General features: G+C 48.9%; 1 protein-coding gene across 6 annotated transcripts in view; it reads left to right on the top strand.

The window, feature by feature from the left end:
- The window catches only part of LOC142587415 (sulfotransferase ssu-1-like), a 109022-nt gene that overhangs the window by 72235 nt on the left and 14989 nt on the right, over positions 1–21798 (top strand). For 5 of the 6 annotated variants that reach the window (XM_075698421.1, XM_075698420.1, XM_075698423.1 and 2 more), the window contains exons 2-4: positions 5646–5821; positions 16335–16487; positions 17346–17733. In XM_075698421.1, coding sequence (XP_075554536.1) covers positions 5646–5821; positions 16335–16487; positions 17346–17733 — 717 coding nt within the window. The remainder of the gene's footprint in view (positions 1–5645; positions 5822–16334; positions 16488–17345; positions 17734–21798) is intronic. The other variant, XM_075698422.1, reaches the window with a different exon arrangement.

Below are 21798 nucleotides of genomic sequence, written 5' to 3'. Positions count from 1 at the left end.
TCACTACACTCCCGAGTTTCTTAATATAAAAACCACTGCAGAAAAGAAAGATCTTCGGATATCAATGAATAGTACTGAGCCATATAACTGTCCAAGCTTTTTCAAACACTGAACTCTTTGATGCGATGTATTTAGGGAAGAGCCATTCAGCAGGTCCGGACAACATACACTACAATATGCTGCGACACCTACACATGAACACGTACGACAGAATCCTTCACCTCTTCAACAGGTTGTGGGCGGAAGGCTATTTTCCAAAGGCATGGAACCACTTCTAAAACCTGGAAAGGCACGCTCTGACCCTAACAGTTATCGCCCCATTGGCTTAACCAGTTGTTTCGAAAAAGCATTCGAAAGAATGGTTAACAAACGCCTTGTGCACCTTTTGGAAAGTAACGAGTTACTTGATCAGTACCACCCGCCGTGGTTGCTCAGTGGCTATGGTGTTGGGCTGCTGAGCACGAGGTCGTGGGATCGAATCCCGGCCACGGCGGCCGCATTTCGATGGGGGCGAAATGCGAAAACACCCGTGTGCTTAGATTTAGGTGCACGTTAAAGAACCCCAGGTGGTCAAATATTTCCGGAGTCCTCCACTACGGCGTGCCTCATAATCAGGAAGTGGTTTTGGCACGTAAAACCCCAAATATTAAAAATTATTATTGATCAGTACCAGTGCGGCTTTAGAGTCAATCGCAGTACAATCGACCAATTAGTCCGGTTAAAAACAAAAATCCGTGAATCTTTCGTCCAAAGGCAACAGTGCGACTCTGTTTTCTTTGACTTATCAAAAGCGTATGATACGGCGTGGAGACATGGAATTTTAATGGACTTGCACAGATACGGAATAAAGGGGCACATGCTTGGTATAATCAAAAGCTATCTGGAGGACCGAACTTTTCAGGTGATGTTTGGAGCAATTTTCTCCAACTCTTTTATACAGAAGAATGGAGTGCCGCAAGGTGGAATATTGAGCGTTACACTATTTTTAGTGAAGCTCAATTCGATAACTACAGTTATTCCTTCTTCCTTAATGCATTGTTTATATGTCGATGACATTCAACTTTGTTTCTCCTCTGGTAATATGGCTACTTGCGAACGCCAACTCCAGTTGGGTGTAAACTCTATAGTGCGACGGGCAAACGAAAATGGTTTTAAATTTCGCGCAGAAAAAACAATATGCCTAACTTTCAGTCAATACCTAAAGCTCACACCTCACCCAAAATTACATATTAAAGGAGAGCAAATCACAGTAAAGAATGAACACAAATTTCTTGGTATAATCTTTGACAAGAAACTCAACTTCAACGCGCACATCGCGTATGCAAAACAGAAATCTCTAAAATCCACAAATTTAATAAAGATCCTATCCAATCGATCATGGGGTTCAAATAGAATATGTCTGCTTCGCATATGCAATGCAGTTGTCCGGTCACAATTAGACTACGGATGTTTTGTGTACGGCTCAGCTCGAAAGTCGGCATTAGAGGTTCTTGATCCGGTGCATCATCTTGGAGTACGTCTGTGTTCCGGCGCGTTTCGTACGTCTCCCATACAGAACTTCTATGCGGAAACCAACCAGCTGTCTTTTGAACACAGAAGACTTTTTCTTGGAAACATGTACATAATGAGAGTACTGTCCTGTTCAGCGCATCCTTGTAGACTACTATTTACAAGGCCGTGCTTTGAAATACATTTTAGCAACAAACCGGCAATCATTCCTTCCTTTTTTATCAGGTACCAAAAGCTGAATACGGACCTGTGTTACGACGTGAGAAAAAATATTCTTGCAAGATGAACCTTGTTTTGCTCCTTGGGAGATGGAACATGCGCAATGCGACTTTAGGTTAACAAAAAACAGAAAGCAATCTACACCAAGAGAGGCGTTACTAAGTGATTATTTAGAAATAGAATCGGAATATAATTTCTGCATGACATACATTACAGGTGGATCAAAAACCAATGACAATGTAGGCGCTGCAGTCACATCAAATCAATTTGAAAAACAAATGAGACTTTCAAGTCAGGCTACTGTCTTTACTGCAGAACTCCATGCCATTTCGTTAACTCTTGAAGACATCCTGAAAAGAGGAAATAATCAATCTGTTAAATTTAGCCACTCCTTGAGCTCTCTTCAAGCTCTCGCATCTAGATTGCCATCTGAAATAATCTACTAAAGGAAATACGAAATCAATGCACCTAATGTCACAAGAGAGCTTTAAATGTCACTTTCTGCTGGATTCCTAGTTATGTAAGAATTCGCGGGAATGAAAGAGCAGATATTATGGCAGCCCGTACCGAAGATTTGGAGCTACATGATGTTGGCCTACCTTGGCAAGATTATAAAGCCACTTTAAGAATAGCAGTTGAGAAACACTGGCAGAGAGTGTGGGATCATGAAAAACTTAACAAGCTTCATTGCATAAAATCTAGTTTACGAGAATGGCGGAGTTGTCGCCACAAAGATTTTACGAGGTTATTTTATGCCGCTTAAGAATTGGTCACACAAGGCTGACACATAGATAATTAATAACCAACCACAACCAACATGTAAACACGGCGGTGAAAATTTAAACGTGCTGCACATTTTAATAACACGTCCTGGCTTAGAAAAATGGAGGGAAATATATTTTAAGATTTTTTACGAAAAAAGAATCCCTATCCATCCCATGTTCTTATTGAGCGATGAACCGCTCGTACTATATGAAGATACTTTTACCTTTTTAAAAGCCACAGGAATCCTACAAGAACTGTAGCACATTTCATGTTTTATATTTGTACTTGGGCATTTACACCATTTTACCGCATTTGAACAAATAAGCTAATCTGAAAAACATGTGCTTGGCGCATTATAGTCTGCACGACTGCTGCGCCATAAAAATCCCAAATCACCATCATCAAGGCTTTAAGGAAACCACTTACCTTCTTCCTGTCCTCATCACCAACTTTTATCACTCTCTTTATATACCTGTGCAGAGTAGCAGGCCAAAACAGGCTAGCTAAGGCCGACCTTTCTGCTTTTCTACTAAATAATATCTCTCGCTACTTGTAGTTGTGAGTTGCGACTGATTATGCTGTAGGATAACCCAGGCTGTTGCGCACAGCCATCGTGCATTTCTTGAGCAATTGCATGGAGCAGGTATAGCCACTGTGCGGCAGTCGTTCTGTAGAATACCTCGCTTTTTGGCAGCCTAGGAACTTGTCTTCATTTAATCAAAGCAATTCGGCCAACCGCGCCATGTTTGGATTAATTTTAAACAATGTATGGTACTGTAGTATTCCACCTAGCCCGCTTCAACGAACATACATCTATAAAAATGTATAATCCTTTGTTTAATAGTGTACTTGTCTTAGAACACAAAATTCACCGAGGATTACGATACTTTCTGAGACGAAATTTGTGCGCAGCTCTATACGTGTTTTGGTTTCACAATCTGTCTCGTGCGGCGCGTTGCAGACAGAGCGAGGTGTGGCGCGACGACCTCGCTAATCGGGAGAAGGCGACAGGCCGCGATTCACAGCAGCCGCCGCAAACAGACCTCCGCTAATGCAGCGCTTTGTTTTCATATATACGGTTTCGCTAGACGCGCTCGCCGCATGCCATCAGTGATCAGACGACGCGCGCTACTAGTAGCCACCGTTGCCGCAGAGCGGCACTACGCTTTTCTTCTCACGCTTTCGCCATACCCTCCTCCTCAACTTTCCGCCTAAGTTTAAGTTATGGGGTTTTACGTGCCAAAACCACTTTCTGATTATGAGGCACGCCGTAGTGAAGGACTCCGGAAATTTGGACCACCTGGGGTTCTTTAACGTGCACCTGAATCTAAGTACGCGGGTGTTTTCGCACTTCGCCCCCATCGAAATGCATTTCGATGGGGGCGAAGTGCGAAACCTAACACCATAGCCACTCAGCAACCACACCCGCCGTGCTTGCTCAGTGGCTATGGTGTTAGGCTGCTGAGCACGAGGTCGCGGGATCAAATCCCGGCCACGGCGGCCGCATTTCGATGGGGGCGAAATGCGAAAACACCCGTGTACTTAGATTTAGGGGCACGTTAAAGAACCCCAGGTGGCCAAATTTCCGGAGTCTCCCACTACGGCGTGCCGCATAAACAGAAAGTGGTTTTGGCACGTAAAAACCAATAATTTAATTTTTTGAGCAACCACGGCGGGTACTTTCCGCCTCATCCCAGGCAGCACATTGCATGGTGCCAGCTAGGGCCGATGTTGGTTTTGAGCCGGCACCAGCCAGGCCTGCGAAGACCCTCGTTGCCTCCGTAATGCCAGTGCTGGCAAAGCCACTGTATCATACATCTATCGCTGGCCCTGCATTGCCGGGCGATGCACTTAATTGCCTAAGTCGGGCGACCCAAATGCTTATTACGGGCATGCTTTGTTGTTAGGATGTCGTCATTGGCTGTACGTCTTTAAGCATTGGTTAAAAACGTCCGTTCAATACTATAGGCATTGACCCATTGTCTATCAGTTCTAATACAACCATCAATATCAGCTTGTCAAATCGAACGGCATGTCAGCATTAGTTTTCGCGTAGCATTCACTGGCCATTCCTAAGTACATGTATGTAATACACCACGTTAGGTGTATTTGACCTGGATTTTTTAGTACCTGGATTTGCCTGGCTTTCCAGCATTGCTGGGACCTCTTCAGAATTACCAGATGGGCAGGAGTGTTTGCTAAAGGTAAGTAGTTGTTTGTGTGCGTTGCAGGAGCCTTCCGTGTGACCACGGAAGCAAGACATCATGTAATGCATGTCATACATACCATTGCATGCCATATCCTGCCATCTCGTGCGTTAGAAAATGACATCAAGACATTTACGCCACATCGTGCATGTCATCTCATTCATGCCACGTGTGGAAGTCATGACATGTGTTGCATTCCATGTCACCCGTATCATCATATCGACCTGTTATTCATGTCATGCATGACATTTTAACATTTAACCAGGTAAAGAAACGACTGCGATGGCATCACGAAGATCTAAATGGTCAGGTGATGACATACATGCCACTACATTTAGATGATAGCAACCGGCGTTGTCCCCACTTCTCGGAAAGCCGGTTTCCCTCGCCCTGGGGGGGGGGGGGGTCATTATCCCCTGTCCTTTTTTGGAATCGAGGCAGCTCCTCGACTAGGACGCCACCACAGCCACTCGGCAAACCTGCTTGTACTTTCGAATAAGAGCCATTTGACGCACCGTTCTCAAGATATCCAAACGTGTATTCCTTGCCTCCGCTAAACTGAGCTGCCAACAATGTCATACATCACATATGTCATTCACTTCCTGTAGTGCCAACCATGTTATGCCACGCATGTGGTATCATGCATATCCTGATATATAGCCAGTTGAACTAGCACGACGGCATCATGATAACGTAGGTGGGCAATTAGATAAATGGGTATGTAGGACGACTCAAAGTGCCTAGACTAGGCAAAGAATGCGTCGCTAGAGAATGCTCGTGTACCGTGTATTGGACGGACAATAAAGATAGTGAAAAATTAATCCGGAATCCTCTGCTACGGTGTGCTTCATAATCAGCACGTGGTTTTAGCTCAGGAAACCGCGAAATTTCAATTGAATATTGCTCAACTTCTGCTGCAACATGGAGTTCTCCCTTTGTGTGCAGATGGCAACGCGCCCGCTGACCCGGGTGATAGAGGGCATGCTCTGGAGCTACTACTTCCCCGAGCAGTGCGTCCGCTCGGCGCTTGCCTACCAGCCTCTTCCAGACGACGTGTTCATCGTCAGCTACCCAAAGTGCGGAACGACCTGGCTGCAGTACCTCGTCTACAACATATACAGGTACACATGAGAAACATTGAGGCCAGAGTCGTCGGATAGATTTCGGCATTGTTCACATGATGTGTGTGTGTGTGTATGTGTGTGTGTGTGTACGTAGTGTTTTTAAATCGGAAATACGTGCGGGAGCATGCAAGAAGTACATGCAGCTGGCACGTGAAAGCACGAAAATCTCATGTGCTAGCTTGTGTCGTTGTGCACCGTGCAGCATCCTCGTTATCTTATGAATGAAGGTATCACGATAAGAACTCTTGTTGTATGCATAATTGCATGTTCGATGCTCACGTTCAACGTCTATAAAGAGAGGGTTAGTAAATAATCATAAAAAACACCAGTTTTCTTTGAAGGCAAAGCCACATATTAATACAGGCTACATCTTAATAAGTTAATCTTTAATTTATTGCACCGCAGTTGCGTTTTTCTTAAACCCGATAAATAATCTGCAATGCCTGATGAATTTATGAATGCGTTCATAACGGGGGCCTTGTGTCGTTGGTGGCTTCGCGGATTACTGTTCTAATAACAGCGCTTGAAAGTGAGTGTTCAGTGTTCTCTTTTATTTCTTGAACGCATCACTATGCCAACCTCCGCACATATGTAAGAAAGGCCAAACTAATTACGCGGGACATTGGCGATGTTTGCGCAAGTGAATAGTATCGGCGGTAACCAAGATTCCGTGAAGACACTGTAGAAACAGTGTGGCGTTGCGGAATCATTCGACAAGCTGTCTCCGACTTCGCGCCCGCGCATTTCGCGATGATATACCGTCGCCGTACTCCGCCCGTCACCAGTAGATCTTGTTTATTTGTCTAGACTGTGCGTCCGAAGGTTTATCAATGCAAACATTGTACATCGACTTTTAGGCAACATTATGACACTCAGGTCGGTTTACTGTTTACCTACTACGTACATTTTTGGCACCTGAATAACTGTAATCTGCTTTGTGTCCTTAAGCTGAATCGCATTTTATGTTTACTAGGGCTGGGCGAATGATAAATTAGCGTTCCGATTAACCGATTAAAGCTTCAGTGGCTGGTAACTTTTTTTTTGATCGCGGATAAGTGGCTAAGCTCACATGACCAAAATAAGGCAAGCGCGGGTATTGACGCCCGCGCTTCTATTGTTTCGTAATGCAAAGAACGGATAAGGCGTGTGGACACGCACACAAGAGCAGTGGACAACACGAACGCCGACTATCAACTGAAGGAAGCACTGAGGCGAAAAAAGAAAGACGCAAAGCTCATCTGCGCATGCCCTGGAAAGGTGGCACCACGTGTCAATCGGGTACACGTGCCGCTCTGCTTGAGAGGTAACTGTTAAGGTATTTGATTTGTTTCTTATGTATGGTAATCGAAGGCTGACTCACGCACGCACTTCCGCCATTATTGATATGCCATGCCTCGACCATAAGACGCGTGTCTTCATTCGTATGTCTGTACAATATAGCGCATTCATCTAACTCAGGCTTGCAGTTATAGTCTTGGTAGTCTTGGCAACCTAAGGAAAGATTAGAAGGCGATCCACTGGTTAGCGACCTTTTATGTTTAATTAGCCTCTGACTGATACACCGTCTCGTTTGCCCTACGGAAAATCGGCCACAGCTAAAGGGGACTTTATATACCACACCCATACGACACCCATATTCATACCGCACCAGTCGTCCGGGAGGTCCGTCTGCAGTGGCTGCTGCTGTGAATCGCGGCCACGCGTCATCCACGCGCTGCCTCTCGCGATTTCCAGATTAGGGAGGCGGTCACGCCACACTTCGCTTCGTTTGCAGCGGGCTGCACGAGACAGATTTTCCGCGCCAGCCAACATATTGCGAAATGGAAACACTTACAGAGCTGCGCTCAAATTTCGCATTAGGAAGTATCGTAACCGTCGGGGAATTTTTATTCTTAATTCCTTGGCGATCATTAATTCCTTGGTGTTACAACAGGTGTGATTATCCTGGTGTGCATGTCCAGCAGTTGTTCCGCTTGAGCATCTCTTAAGGCAATCAGCACGATTGTTTTGCCGAACTCGTGGTGAGATTGGCGATGTGAAACACTTCGTGTGGTTGTGCCCGCAGTTCGATCAGGAAAGAAAGGAGTTAGTTCATAGTCTGCAGAAACGGGATCTTCCAAAGGTGGGCTTTAAAGACGTAGTGTTCCCGGAAGGGCCTGCGAACCAGCCACGAATAGAGTTCTACGCTTGTTTATTGCGTTCCTTGTTGACGCCGAGTTGATGAACATAAGGTCGTTGCAGACTTCTTATCAAGGAAACAGTTCGACAATGGCCAAGAAAATCTCACAAAAAAGAGAGCTTGTAAAAATGTGTTAATGCGTTGGCATTCTTAGGGTACTTCGCATAATTGCCGGGGCAATGTATGCTTGTGTGTGTGTGTGTGTCACCGTTTCCCTGCTTACCTGGGTCACTGGGTAGTCCGTGGGCGATTGGTTACCGCATGGGCTGCTGTGTTGAGCTAAGAGGGTTCGAAACCAACCGTCAAACCTACTTGGGCCAATGAGTATGTGGGAACGTGTACAAACGTGCCACTTTTCAACGAACCTCCTTCACGCCGACATGGGTCACTGTAGATGCGGGACTGGGCACGTACTGCTGTTCGAAGAAACTTGAAGCGTGCACCGAAGCTGCAACGCAGGGACGCTAGGGTCGGCGCTCAAGCCGGTGCCTTTGCGTCTGCAGCAAAAGAGGAGGAAAATAAAGAAGGGCAGTGCATGCTCGATGCGCAAGCAGGGCACGGGCAATTCTGTTCTAGAAGCCTGCTACGTTGGTCCTCTCGTTCTGGTGCGACCCCTTGGTTCCCGAAGAACTCTTTGACACCCACTTAGGGCACTTGGTATGTGCCAGTAGTGCGAGTAGGTATGTGCCGCTCTTCAAAGAACCTCTTTCACGCCAGCGTGGATAGCTATGTGCGTGTCATTAGGAATGTGCCGCTCTACAATCACGCAAAAAATTGCCTAAATTTCTGCGGTGCTGAGCAGAATCGAACCTACGATACAAGGGTCCCTCAAGGACAACAATCGGGCACATTAGCAGGCTGCGCCACAAATGCACTGAGTATTTGCAGGTTTCGATCAGTGCATTTCATAACAGCGCTTTAGCAGGGTGCGTCATGAATGCACTGGATATGTGCCGTTCTTAAACGAACCTCTCGCCAAATTCGGTCGCCGAGTAAGTGCCATTAAGTGTGCGGCAAGCGACGAAACAATTGTCAGCGTTCACTGGCCCGGCGCTTCAGGCTTCTCGTCTCGGCGGCCACGTGCAGACTGCTCGGTAGTGCCACTAGATGGCGCGGCGTGTCCAGAAAGATGCACGAGCGAGGAGCCTCGTTGCCGCATGGCGCGTTTCTGAGCGTTCGCATGCACCGGTGCGCCATGAAATTCGGCGGCCATTCGCAGGCTTCGTGGCAGTGGTGCTAGATGGCGCCGAGTGGTTACCATTTTGAAGCGCGAAAGATTATTGCCACTGCAGTACATGCCCTGTGCCTAACTCGTTTCGACGGTGGCAATACGTTATGTCGCTATATCGATTCAATGGTGAACGCATTACCGTTGGCAGTCTTCTTGAGATGAGTTCCGCCGCTTTGTTGGCGGGGGGGGGGGGGGGTGGGATAGCTAGGCCATCGGCTTTTATGCCTATACAGACCGTCGCATTCATACCCCCTGTGTCTCCAATTTTACTTGCACACAATACGTGAATAAATTAATGTTTGTAATGTTATTAATGTTGTAATGGTGCAATATGTAATGTTATTGTTGTGTCGGCTGGCGCTCATCGTGATAAGAGCACTCTGCGAAGTGCGCATGCGCCACTAAATGTTAAAAGCAGAGTGCCCCTTGCTAGCGGCCCTCTCTTTCTTGTCGAGCCTCAACCCACAAGCATGGGATAATAAACGTCGTTCACCCGGAACTTGTCTGATCCTTTTCGACACGCCTGGCGCAAAACGTAACACGTGGCGACGAAGATGGGATTTTGAAGAGTTGCGCAGCGTCAAGGAAGGCAAGTGTTCTCGGCATTCAGCCTCTGTTCAGTATCGACGATTGAAGAGTGCTGCTTTTTCTTTTCTTCGCTGACTGATATCATGAACGAAGAAGCCAGTGCAGGTTCGACGCAGTTTGCTGCTCAACTGGCCCAGATGGAACCATTCGACGTTTCCACGAATGACTGGGCGTCGTACGATGAACGGCTGACGTCGTTTCTTATCGTCAACCGCGTTCCCGAAGGTGACAGAGTACATGCATTCCTGAGCATCATAGGCCCCAGTACCTATAGCCTTCTGAAATCACTGGTTGCCCCGGAGCTGCCTTCTGCCAAGAGCTTCGAGGTACTAACGAAGACGCTGGGGGACCATCTGTCGCCGAAACCATCGGTCATTGGCGAGCGAGCGAAGTTCCACAGGAGGCAGCAAGTCGAAGGCGAGTCCATTTCTGATTACGTTGCCGAGCTACGGAAGCTAGCACGAACCTGTGATTTTGGAAGCGCTTTAGATGAATCCCTCCGGGATCGCTTCGTCTGCGGCCTGTTAAGAGAGGAATACAGCGAGTGCTGTTCACCGAGGATAGCAAGCTTACGTTTCAGAGAGCGGTAGAGCGCGCTGTGGCTATGGAGGCGGCAACAAAAAGCACTGCGGAAGCCCGTACAGGTGTGTCTACAGCCAACCCCATGCATAAGGTACAGGCGACTTCGAGTGTCAAGTCGCACGCATGTTTTCGCTGCGGGTCGCCGAAACATTCCGGCAAAGCATGTCCCCACGTAAATGACAAATGCTTTAAGTGCAACAAAAGGGGACACCTGCAAAGAGTTTGCCGTAGCCCCTCCGGCCAGTCGCAGGGGAAACGCCCCATCAAGGACACTGTAAAAACGCTATCGGTGGTATCCCGCTCGGAAGTGGTAGCCGTAAGGGGCGTAGCTGCTCCCAGTATTGAGCCCATCATGGTACCGATGAAAGTAAATGATGTGACAGTCCCTATGGAGCTAGATACAGGTGCCGCCGTCACAGTCATGCCTTTCAAACAAAACGCCAATTTCTTTCATCAGCCTGGCTCAACCCGACAGAAGTGAAGCTCCGCACCTATACAGGAGTCCTGGTGATCCCAAAAGGCGTCCTGCAAGTCAAGGTGCAGCACGGTGGCAACACGGCGAGCCTTCCTCTATACGTCGTCGACCAGGAGGGGCCACCGTTGCTGGGTCGGGAATGGCTTCAGGCAATTAGGCTGGAGTGGAACAAAATCTGGAACGTCCACCATCTGCCAAGGTCAGAGCTGCCTTTTTCTTGTCGTTTAGAGGAAAGGCTGCATGCCTTGATCGCAAAGTACGACTCTCTCTTTAAAGATGAGTTAGGCATGATTACAGAAGAAAGGGCCGAGCTGTATTTCAAGCCTAATCAGGCACCGAAGTTTCTCAAAGCAAGAAACGTGCCGTTCGCACTGCAAAAGGCGGTTGAGCTTGAACTTTCGAAGATGGAAAAAATGGGCATCATAACGGCCGTTGCCACATCAGATTACGCAACGCCAGTGGTACCCGTTATCAAGAAAGACGGTGGCATACGCCTCTGTGGCGATTATAAGGTGACAGTGAATCCGTGCCTTGACGTCACGCGCTACCCGTTGCCGAGGGTCGATGACTTATTCGCGGCTCTGTCTGGAGGCACACATTTTTCAAAGATTGACCTGAACCGCGCTTATCAGCAAGTGGTCATGTCTGATGCCTCAAAGCAATACCTAACCTTGAACACCCACAAGGGATTGTTTGTCGTCAACCGATTACCTTTTGGAATCGCTTCCGTGCCGGGGATATTCCAAAAGATAATGGACACGATGTTGAAGGACCTCAAGGGTGTTTGCTGCTACCTAGATGATATTTTGGTAACTGGGAAAACACTAGAAGACCACTTAGCTAATCTCGAAGCGCTGCTGGAGCGTCTTCAAAGCCGAGGTGCCAGGGTAAAGAAAGAGAAGTGCTCGTTTTTTCAAAGCGAACTTCACTACCTTGGGCACAAAATCAGCGCTGAAGGCATTTGCCCATTGTCAGAAAAAGTTGACGCACTTATCCAGGCACCAGAGCCGAAATCAAAAAAGCAGCTTCAGTCTTTGTTGGGCGTTGTCAACTATTACAGCAAGTTCGTGCCCCAGCTAGCAACGATAGCTCAACCATTTTTCAGACTTCTGCAAAAAAAGGTAGCGTGGCACTGGGACGAGCATGCTGGAAAAGCGTTCAACCAAGTGAAAGCGCTATTGGCACAACCACCTACGCTCGCACACTATGACCCTGAAAGACAACTTAGGCTGTCATGCGACGCGTCTCAGTATGGTGTAGGAGCAGTCCTATTTCATGTCTACGATGACGGAAGGGCGCGGCCCATTGCTTACGCTTCACGAACGCTATCTGAAGCGGAATCAGTCAACTGGAGAAAGAAGCGTTAGCCATCATTTTCGGTGTAAAGAAGTTCCACTTCTACCTTTATGGGCGCTCATTCACCTTGGTCACAGACCATAAGCCTCTTCAAACAATATTGGGCCCGACAACCGGTATTCCCACCATCGCAGCTGCTCGTTTGCAACGCTGGGCCGTTACATTGGCAGCCTACTCTTACAATCTTATCTTCAAGAAATCGAGCGAGAACGCGGAAGCCGATTTCTGCTCGCGTCTGCCGCTGCCAGATCTTGAAGCGGAAACCAAAGAAACAGAAGAAACATGTTATTCGTTGCGATTGAACTCGTTGCCTGTTTCTAGTCGAGATATCGCGGCTGCCACATGTAAAGACCGAATTCTTTGTCAAGTGAAGGAATTCACAAATGTGGGATGGCCCGCGTCGATCAAGGATGAACAGTTGAAGCCTTTTTTTCGCAGATGCAACGAACTGACGGTGCATCAGGGATGCGTCATGCTGGGCGCAAGAGTAGTCGTGCCTGCAAAGCTGCAAGGGTTCGTTCTGGACGAACTCCATGACGGCCATCACGGTCATCGTGCGCAGCAAAGAACTAGCACGCAGCTACGTGTGGTGGCCAACTCTTGAGGCGGACCTCGAACTTCGTATCAAAAGCTGCGCTAGTTGTCAAGAGCAACGTAACGCTCCAATCAACGCACCTCTTCACCCGTGGTCATGGCCGACTTCACCGTGGCAGCGTGTTCACGTAGACTTTGCGGGACCTTTTCAGAATACCATGCTTTTAGTGGTGGTCGACGCACATTCTAAATGGCCAGAGGTTTTCGAAATGAGATCGACAATTACAGAAAGCACGATTGGTTGTTTGACTGAGCTCTTCGCACGTTTTGGTTACCCTGAAACAATTGTTTCCGATAATGGACCTCAGTTTGTTTCGCAGGAGTTCAAGCACTTCGTGCAGGCAATGGGAGCGCGCCACGTCCTCACGGCTCCCTACCACCCCAGCTCCAATGGGTTGGCAGAGCGTTTCATCCAGACCTTAAAGAATGCACTGCGCAAAGACGGCACAGGAGGAACATTGCAGGTAAAGCTGCATAAATTTTTGCTGTCGTATCGCAACACACCACATGCGACGACTCGTGAATCACCAGCGGCGTTGCTCCTAGGACGACGCTTACGCAGTCGGCTAGATGCCGTAAAGCCTTCCGTTGGGGAAAGAGTAGCACACAGACAGTGCACTCAGGCATTAAGTCGTCCGTGTCGCGAACGTCACTTCTTGGTAGGCGACAGCGTGTTAGCACGTAATTATTCTGGAAAACCAAAGTGGGCTCCCGCTGCGATTGTTGCTCAAACAGGACCTCTCTCTTTCCAAGTACGTGCAACCACCCCGAGGGGCACCTTCACCTGGCGTCGTCACCAGGATCAGCTGCTACAGAGGCCTGCAGAGGACGTTACCCCTAGGCATGGAACAGCTGGCGAAGTTACGACCAGCGAGTTCCTGTTTTATCCCGAGACTGCCGGCGCACCAGTGCCTTCCAGTCCACAACCGCCCATGGTAACTCCGGTTGCGCAACAGGCATCACCAGCACCCGCCGAGGCAAGACGCTACCCCATGCGAAATCGTCCCCGCCGGATAGATTCTAAGCTGGACTCTGAGTGACTGTGTGCTCCATTAAAAGGGGAGGTGGTGTTGTGTCGGCTGGCGCTCATCGTGATAAGAGCACTCTGCGAAGTGCGCATGCGCCACTAAATGTTAAAAGCAGAGTGCCCCTTGCTAGCGGCCCTCTCTTTCTTGTCGAGCCTCAACCCACAAGCATGGGATAATAAACGTCGTTCACCCGGAACTTGTCTGATCCTTTTCGACACGCCTGGCGCAAAACGTAACAGTTATAATGTAATTAATAAGTAATGTTAGCTAATGCATTTCTACACCTGAAGTACCCACACACCCTTTGCAGTAGGGACAAGACGTCTCACGTGTCCCACTGCGGTTGCATCCCTCTTATGTCTTGCTATATGTCTTGAATACAGCAGCTTATTAAGTGCGAGTTGTTTATATATGTCTTCCGCGTGCTTCAGTTTGCTCTGTGCGGTCTATTAGTAATAACATATGTAGGCTACAGCGCTATTATACTCATGCGCATACTTGTAAGCACTATTTTAGAGCGCAACACTTAGGTGCGTGTTCGTGTGGCGAGTGTCGGCATTATCCCTCGTAACCGAGCGAAGGAGCACAGCGAAGGATGAAAGCGAACGCGGAGCGCAGCGGGAGATGAAGGACGGCGATAACGACGAGAGCGTGAGGAGGGGAGCGGAGGAGGAGGGTGCAGCGCAACCATGAGGTGGAAAGCGCAGGCGCAGGTTATGGAGAAAGCGTGAGAAAAGCGTGGTATAGCAGAAGACGGGCTTTGCGGCGACAACGCTACGAGATGGTGCCAGAGTAGCATGTGTCATTTGTATGTAAACAAAGCGCTGCATAAGCGAAGGTCTATCTGCGGCGGCTGCTGTGAATCACGCCCACGCGTCTCCCACGCGCTGCCTCTTGCGATTTCCCGATTAGCGAGGCAGTCGCGCCGATATTTGGCGCAATGAACACACCTATAGAGCTGTGCTCAAGTTTTGCATTAGGGAGTATCGTAACGGTCAGTGAATTCCTTATCTAGAATTTTGCCTTTTTGTACAATTCTGCTTAAACATTGGGGTGTTATTGCTAGTGTTTTATGCTTGCGAAAACCTAATTCTGGAAACGCGACTCCACTTGTGTTTTGGTTATATTTTTGTGAGAAATTGTACATGTCTGCAAATGTTCTTGTGTTCTGTTATTGTACACGCTCGCTCTTTGACGAACTGTGACAGGAAGACAGTGCTCTGTGACTGTAGGATATTAAAGACCAAGATTAGCTGAAGTTATCTTAGTAAGGTGCAGTTATGAAATGCCGTAAAGTTCGCATTTACAGTGAGAGAGGCTTGCAAACCTGAAAAATTACCGGACGACAGTCCTTAGAAGCTTCTCCGGACGTCTTGGATTAGCAGAGCTATTCCTGCGGTTTTATCGATAGAGAATACTTTGTCTCTAAGGAACGGTGGGCCATCCCTACGCGAGTTTATCTCGCCCAGCTACGGCGCAGCGCGTGCTTCTTGTGAGCTGCTTTTATCAAGGTGTTGAAATCACTAATATAAATTGGCCTTCGGGCTTTTATCGAGGCCATAGGCTTTAAGTGTCGATTGTATGAGTGCTGCAGTACCACGAGAGGCACCGCTGCGGGCTCCGAGATAACCGGAGAGACCACCGCCTGTTTGATTGGTTTATTTGATGATATTAGAAATGTTGACCACTTTTGTCGCCAGCACCCACCGCTCAGTAGCTGTCGTGTTGGCCGGCTGAGCTCGACGTGACGGGTTCATTGCCCGCGGTGCCGGTGCTTTTCGATGGGAGGCTAAGTGCAAGACTCGTGTATTTAGACTCAGGCGCACGTTAAAGAGCACCAGGTGGTGAAAATTAAAGCGGTGTTCCCCACTACTTTTTGCCTTTAGTCATACTGTACTTCAGGCACGTGAAACCTCAGAATTCGAATTAAATTTTATTTTTTACTGCCGGTTTTTGCAGCACCTGATCACCTCATGCAGACTAGCTGACTATTTGTCGCCATCCTGTTTCAAAGGACATGCAATTAGCAACCATAAAGGTTTTCGTCCATCTCAGATCACAACGAACTTATACAAAGCAAGTTTTGTGCCTTTGTGATACTGTGAGGTGGATGACGATTTCTGCCTTAAAGATTCCGCTGGTGACGGATGCGCGCTGCTACAGTGGAGAGATGGTGCCGGTAATGTGCCTGTCGAGATTCGTGCTATGCGCGCACTTAAAGGAAATAACATATGTTGGACATAAAAGAAAGAAGATAAGTGCGTAGGGGTTTGCTTCTAGAGCTAATAGACGCTTTGGCTAAGCATGCGCTCCCCAACCAAACGCTGGCGGTGCAGACACTGTTAGAGGGCGCACGCGGCCTCTAACAGTGTCTATGCTGTTGTCTATGCACTTTCTATGCTAGTTGCTATTCAGAGTGGGCCGGTCTTCAACCATAGTACACGGCTAACAGCGAGTGCAATGTACTGCTTTCCCAGCGGCGCAGTTCCTCCCCGGAACCGCGAGGAGTTCTGGGACAGCACGCCCTTCCTGGAGATGCGCGGCGCAGAGCGATCGATCCTGAGGAGAAAGCCGGGTGCCATCAAGACGCATTTGCCCTTCGACAGGCAGCCCTACTCGCCTCAGGCTAAGTACGTAGCCGTCGCACGTAACTGCGACGCTGGTAGAGTTGCTGAGAATGCGCAAGAAGGTTGCGACCGTGCATACGCTGTGGTTGCGACATATAGATCCGGGATATGATGCGAGACATATATCTATGTGACAGAATGTAGTAGTCTGCTGGCTAACCACGTTCTCTTCGCAGTTGTGGCAAATACCATACAGGACGCCGTATTGAACGCTTTTAATATTTTCCCTTCAGCCAGTCACTGCGAGTTTGTAGTCGCGAGAGCTCCGTCCACCAGCTTTACGTCAATGACTTGGTTTGTGCCGTATTATAATTTCTCAGTCTTCTCACCTTTACCCTGCGCGATAGAATCGCATTGCATTCTTCTAGTGTATTCATGCCCTGAAGTTCAGTTAGTGCGCTTGATATTACCGCTTTGATAAAATACGTGGCAACAGCGATAACTGTTGCCGCCGTATATATGCTATACCGCAAAATTTTAAAAGCTTTTGTACAAGTGATCTATATGCAGTGATAACGATTTATATGCGTTCGCGGTCATCCGCATGCCTTATATTCCTATTTATACCGCTGGCACGCGTGCTGTGATCGTATAGCAAGTGTAGTCGGTACCCATAGTTTACGGATCACGAAACCTGCGAAAAAGCAGCGAATTTCCGCAGCCCAGGCCATGCAGCCCAGGCCATGCAGCCTGGCATTCAGTTTTCCAGCCGTGTGTAGTGCATATAGCGCAGTGTTGCATTGTGTTGCTAGCTATATAGCTATAATACCAGACTGCACATGAACGTTATCTCCGATACGAGTGGTCCGAAAGCGCTTGACGCCGACTGAACGTATGCCTGTACATATACAACTGGCGCAGGTACCTGTACATCACGCGGAATCCGTTTGACTGCTGCGTCTCCTACTACTACCACACCAAGCACCTGCCGGGCTACTGCTTCGAAAAGGGCACCTTCGACGAGTTCTTCGAGCTGTTCATCACGGGCGACATCGAGTTCGGCGACTACTTCGACCACCTGCTGTCGTGGTACGCCCACCGGTCGGATCCCAACGTCCTGTTCCTGACCTACGAGGAACTCCAGAGGGACACCGCGGCCGCCGTGGTTAAGATGGCCGGGTTCCTCGGCGACCAGTACGCCGCGAGGCTGCGCGACGAGCCGGCGCTGGTCGAACGCATCCTCCAGGCCGCGGCGCTGGGCAACATGAAGAAAATCTTCAACTCGTGCGACTTCGCCGTCAAGGACGAGGTACCGGTGCAGGTTTGTTGTGCGCGCTCGCCGTCAGGCTTCACCTGAACGTGGTCTAGTGTTGGCACGTATATTGACCCGCGCACACTGCTAATCTCTTTCCGGTGACCGTTTTTCACGGGCTAACAATTAGGTGTTATTGCTCGGCGCAACACGCTCGCCGAGTGTCATGTTTTTATGGGAAGTTTCTCGAGTGTTGTCGCCAATTCAAAAGCGGAAAAATCTTTTCTAATCAGATTGCGTGCACGACGCAAATAGTGGTGTACATTCGGGGACGTACGCAAGCCCAATCGATTACGTTGGAATGTACGATGGGTCATAGACAAAGAGCCGAAGCTCTTGAAATGTAGATTACCTTTCTAGCATTTACGACTGTGCTCACCGCTATCGTTGTGCTTTGTGTGTTCTTTTCAGGACAGAACTTCGCCCAGTAAAAAGGTACATCCTCAGCTAGTGTTTCCGACAGTTCTATTCTTCCCCGGCACTGAAACATGACAATGTAGCCGCTCAAAGGGTCGCTAAAAGAGAAACATTAAATTTATTCAGGCTCATAACGCGTTTTCAAACTCTGAACCCGGGTGTACGTCAATGTGACATCGCCAGTTCTAATTGGATTGGATTGCTAAAACGTTTATTTGACCCTGCAGTAATATGCGTGCTTGCGCGCGCGCTTGTGAGTTCTAAGCTATTTCTTGCATGGTTGGGCCGCTGTGCTCTACTTGTGTACGCGCCACGTCTCTGCCTCCCTGCAAACAGGGTACCAGAACAGAGAGTTACTTTGTTGTTATGCCTCTGTGTTATTTTAACTGACGTACTTCATTTTTTTTATTTCAACACACGGCAAAAGGCTATCGCAGTAGCGAGGAGCCCATACAAGCAAAAGCACTGGTGACGATGCATGAAAGGCGTTAAACCTTGTACACGGCTAGCCTAAACATTTCTATGTTACGTTCGGACATTGAGCGTTGACATTGACCATCACGTGATAGAGATGGTCAAGAACACAGTAGCAAAAATACAAATGAAGATACTGACTCTTTATTGGCTGAAAGTGTGCCCAGAAAAACAGGCTACATTCTCAAAGCATAACGGTAACGGCGAACAGAGTTGCTGATCGTCGAAAATCTGATCTGCCGGCCAGGCACATCGGCTTTTATACATGAGTCATCGAAGTTTCCAGAATAATCGCTGGTGCCCGTGTGTCTTCCAGACAGTACTACACAGTTCGCGTCGCGCATATTGACGCGTGTATTCTGTGCAGACGACAACGACGATGGGGGTATTAACGGCCGGACTCCGTCTATTGGGTCAGTGAGATTGGGCGATGACGAAGAAGACGTGCCTCTGCTCTGTTGGTTTTTGAGCAGGTTGTCCTATTGCCCTTGGAGAACTTCTCCCCGGGTTCTGTCCACGTTGTACCGTGACAATGGTGGAGGTGCTGGGCACTGACCGCGTCTGATGCGCCGGCGTCCTTCTTGGAGTCATTCATGTAGCCCGAACGGGTTGTCAGCAGTTACAACACCCGTGCATCGCTTTAGTCGTCGACTGCTAGGCCTTGCCCCGGAGTTCTCCGCTCTTCAACCACCTCTCTCCAGGAGTTGCACACATCTCGCAATGGCCGAAACCAGCCCACCGCAAGCACCCCAAAGCAGCCGGTTTCCCAGTCCACAACAGGTAACCATTCTGCATCCGCTGGTTCCCGATCTCTATCGCGGTGCAGTCTTTGAAGACATTGAAGACTGGCTTGACAAGTACGAACGTGTCGCACAGATTAGCCAGTGGACTGAGCAGCAAAAGCTCTCCCACGTTTATTTCGCCCTTGACGACAGTGACCGTACTTGTGTCGAGAACCGCGAAGGTAGCCTCACGGCATGGAATGACTTCGGGCAGAAGATCACGGATACTTTTGCGAGTGCCGACCAACACGACCGCGCCCAACAGGTGATGGAGCTACCGGTGCAACAACCTAATGAGTCGGTCACAATGTTCGCCGAGTACATGACCCGCCTCTTTCGTAGAGCCACCCGCAAATGACCGAAGAAAGGAAGTTGCGCTACCTCATGCGAGGTGTAAAAGAGTAGTTGCTCGCGGGGCTTGTGCGGAATCCACCAGTCACCATCGCTGACTTTATCAAAGAGGCTACGGCTAGTGAGCGGGCCCTTCATCAACGATGCAGGCAGTATGATCGACTGTCCACCAGCACTACAATCAATGCCGCCGCAGTGACTGCCGAGTATCGGAAACCCTTGCGTGAGTTGATCAGAGAGCTCATCAGAGAGGAAATTCAAACGATTCTGACACCGACACTAGACAGACCCGGAGTATTAATCGCCGAAGTGGTGTGTGACGAAATCAGGCAGGCGTTCCCGGTCAAGACCACCAGTGACCCCTGAGTTACGCCGCCACTGTCCGATGTCCACCCCCCATTACATCCACGCCACCGTACCAACAGCCTCCCACCGCCTCTCTTTGGTCGCCGCCGCAAAAGGAGGCTTCGAGGCGCGCAGCCGTTATGCCGCTGCACTCATACCGCCGGCCGTCGTTCGCCGCGCCTTGGTCGACACCGCAAAACGACACTACGGGACAGCCACAACTTCGGAGAACCGACGTATGGCGCACTGTTGATAGGCGCCCACTCTGGTGGCGGATTCGCCGGACACATTTCGCGTCATTGCTGGCGTCGTGACACATCATTTCGACCTCTTCGTCCGTGATCCTGTGGTAGGCGTGCAAACGACAACGCCATGCTACGCTGCGACGATGCTGCTTTTCACGGACCTCCAGTGGCGCCACCGAATGACGAATCCGTGCTCAATGATTGGTAAGATTTCGGCCGTCGGTCGCTCTCTCCAACCCCTGCATGTCAGATGGAATCAACTACTGGACGTACTTTTGCTGACCTCCGAGGACGATGGTCACCGAGACCCCATCGGGAAAACTGAAGGCGGCGACCTCTGGCGGTAAGGTTGCAGGCCCGCCGCAAGACAATAAAAATCCCATAACACTCTCGCTGCAGAACGACGTGAAGCCGATAAACACTGAATAAATTGTGAGCGCCGACATTGATGTATTCGTGGATGGGCGGCCGGTGGCAGCGTTAGTCGACACTGATGCCGACTTCTCTATAATGAGTCAGGAACTCGTCCTCCGACTGAAGAAAGTAAAGACGCCATGGACGGGACCTCACATAAGGACGGCAGGCGGTAAATTACTAATGCCTACTGGAAGATGTACTTCTAGAATTGATATCGGGGATTCTTCTTTCGTGGCCGCTTTAATCGTTCTGCCTGTGTGCTGTAAAGATCTGATTATTGGAATGGATTTTCGGAAAGAAACTGGCGCCGTAATTAACATCCCGGACGCCATGATTACGTTTTATAAGACCCGTGGTTTATTCCATTGCTTATCGCCTCAACACAACTCATTTCGTCTAACAGAAGACGACGCCTCACCTCGATCTCACCTCGATCATCTCACCTCGATCATTTACTCTTGTTTTGGTAGCATGTGACGTACCGTTTCGTTGCGAAGGAGCTGCTGACCAAACAAGCACGTTCTTGTTTACTCACTGTATCTCGGTCGCACGTTGAATCGTAAATGTCACCGATGGGCGCACGAGCCTGTTGCTAACAAATTTTAGTACAGAACGACGGCACCTTCCCAAGGCCACGGCTTTGGCTTATTTTGACGGCGTTGCGGATGTTTGCGGCTGCTGTTCCCTATTCGAAGAAGCGGTTACGAAAGGCCCAGATCCTTTACTTGACGTCAGCACTGCTTTGTCGCAGCACGAACGAGAACGGCTTCTTACGCTATTGGCCAAGTTTACCGACTGCTTTGCGTCGACGTCAAGTGTCGATCGGACTCCTCTAACAAAGTACCGAATAATGACAGAGAATACGGCAACACCGATTCACCAAAATCCTTATCGTGTGGCTCCAGAGAACGTGAAGCCATACAACAAGTGACAAAAATGCTTGAAGACGACGTGATGCAACAATAAACAAGTCCCTGGGCATGTCCTGTAGTCCTAGTCAAGAAAAGAGACGGCAGCTTGCGTTTCTGTGT

The sequence above is a fragment of the Dermacentor variabilis genome, chromosome 7 (assembly GCF_050947875.1).
Source record: "Dermacentor variabilis isolate Ectoservices chromosome 7, ASM5094787v1, whole genome shotgun sequence".
In the NCBI taxonomy this organism is placed as follows: Eukaryota; Metazoa; Arthropoda; class Arachnida; order Ixodida; family Ixodidae; genus Dermacentor; species Dermacentor variabilis.
The sequence above is the reverse complement of the archived record's forward strand: the minus strand, read 5'-3'. Positions and strand labels throughout refer to the sequence as shown.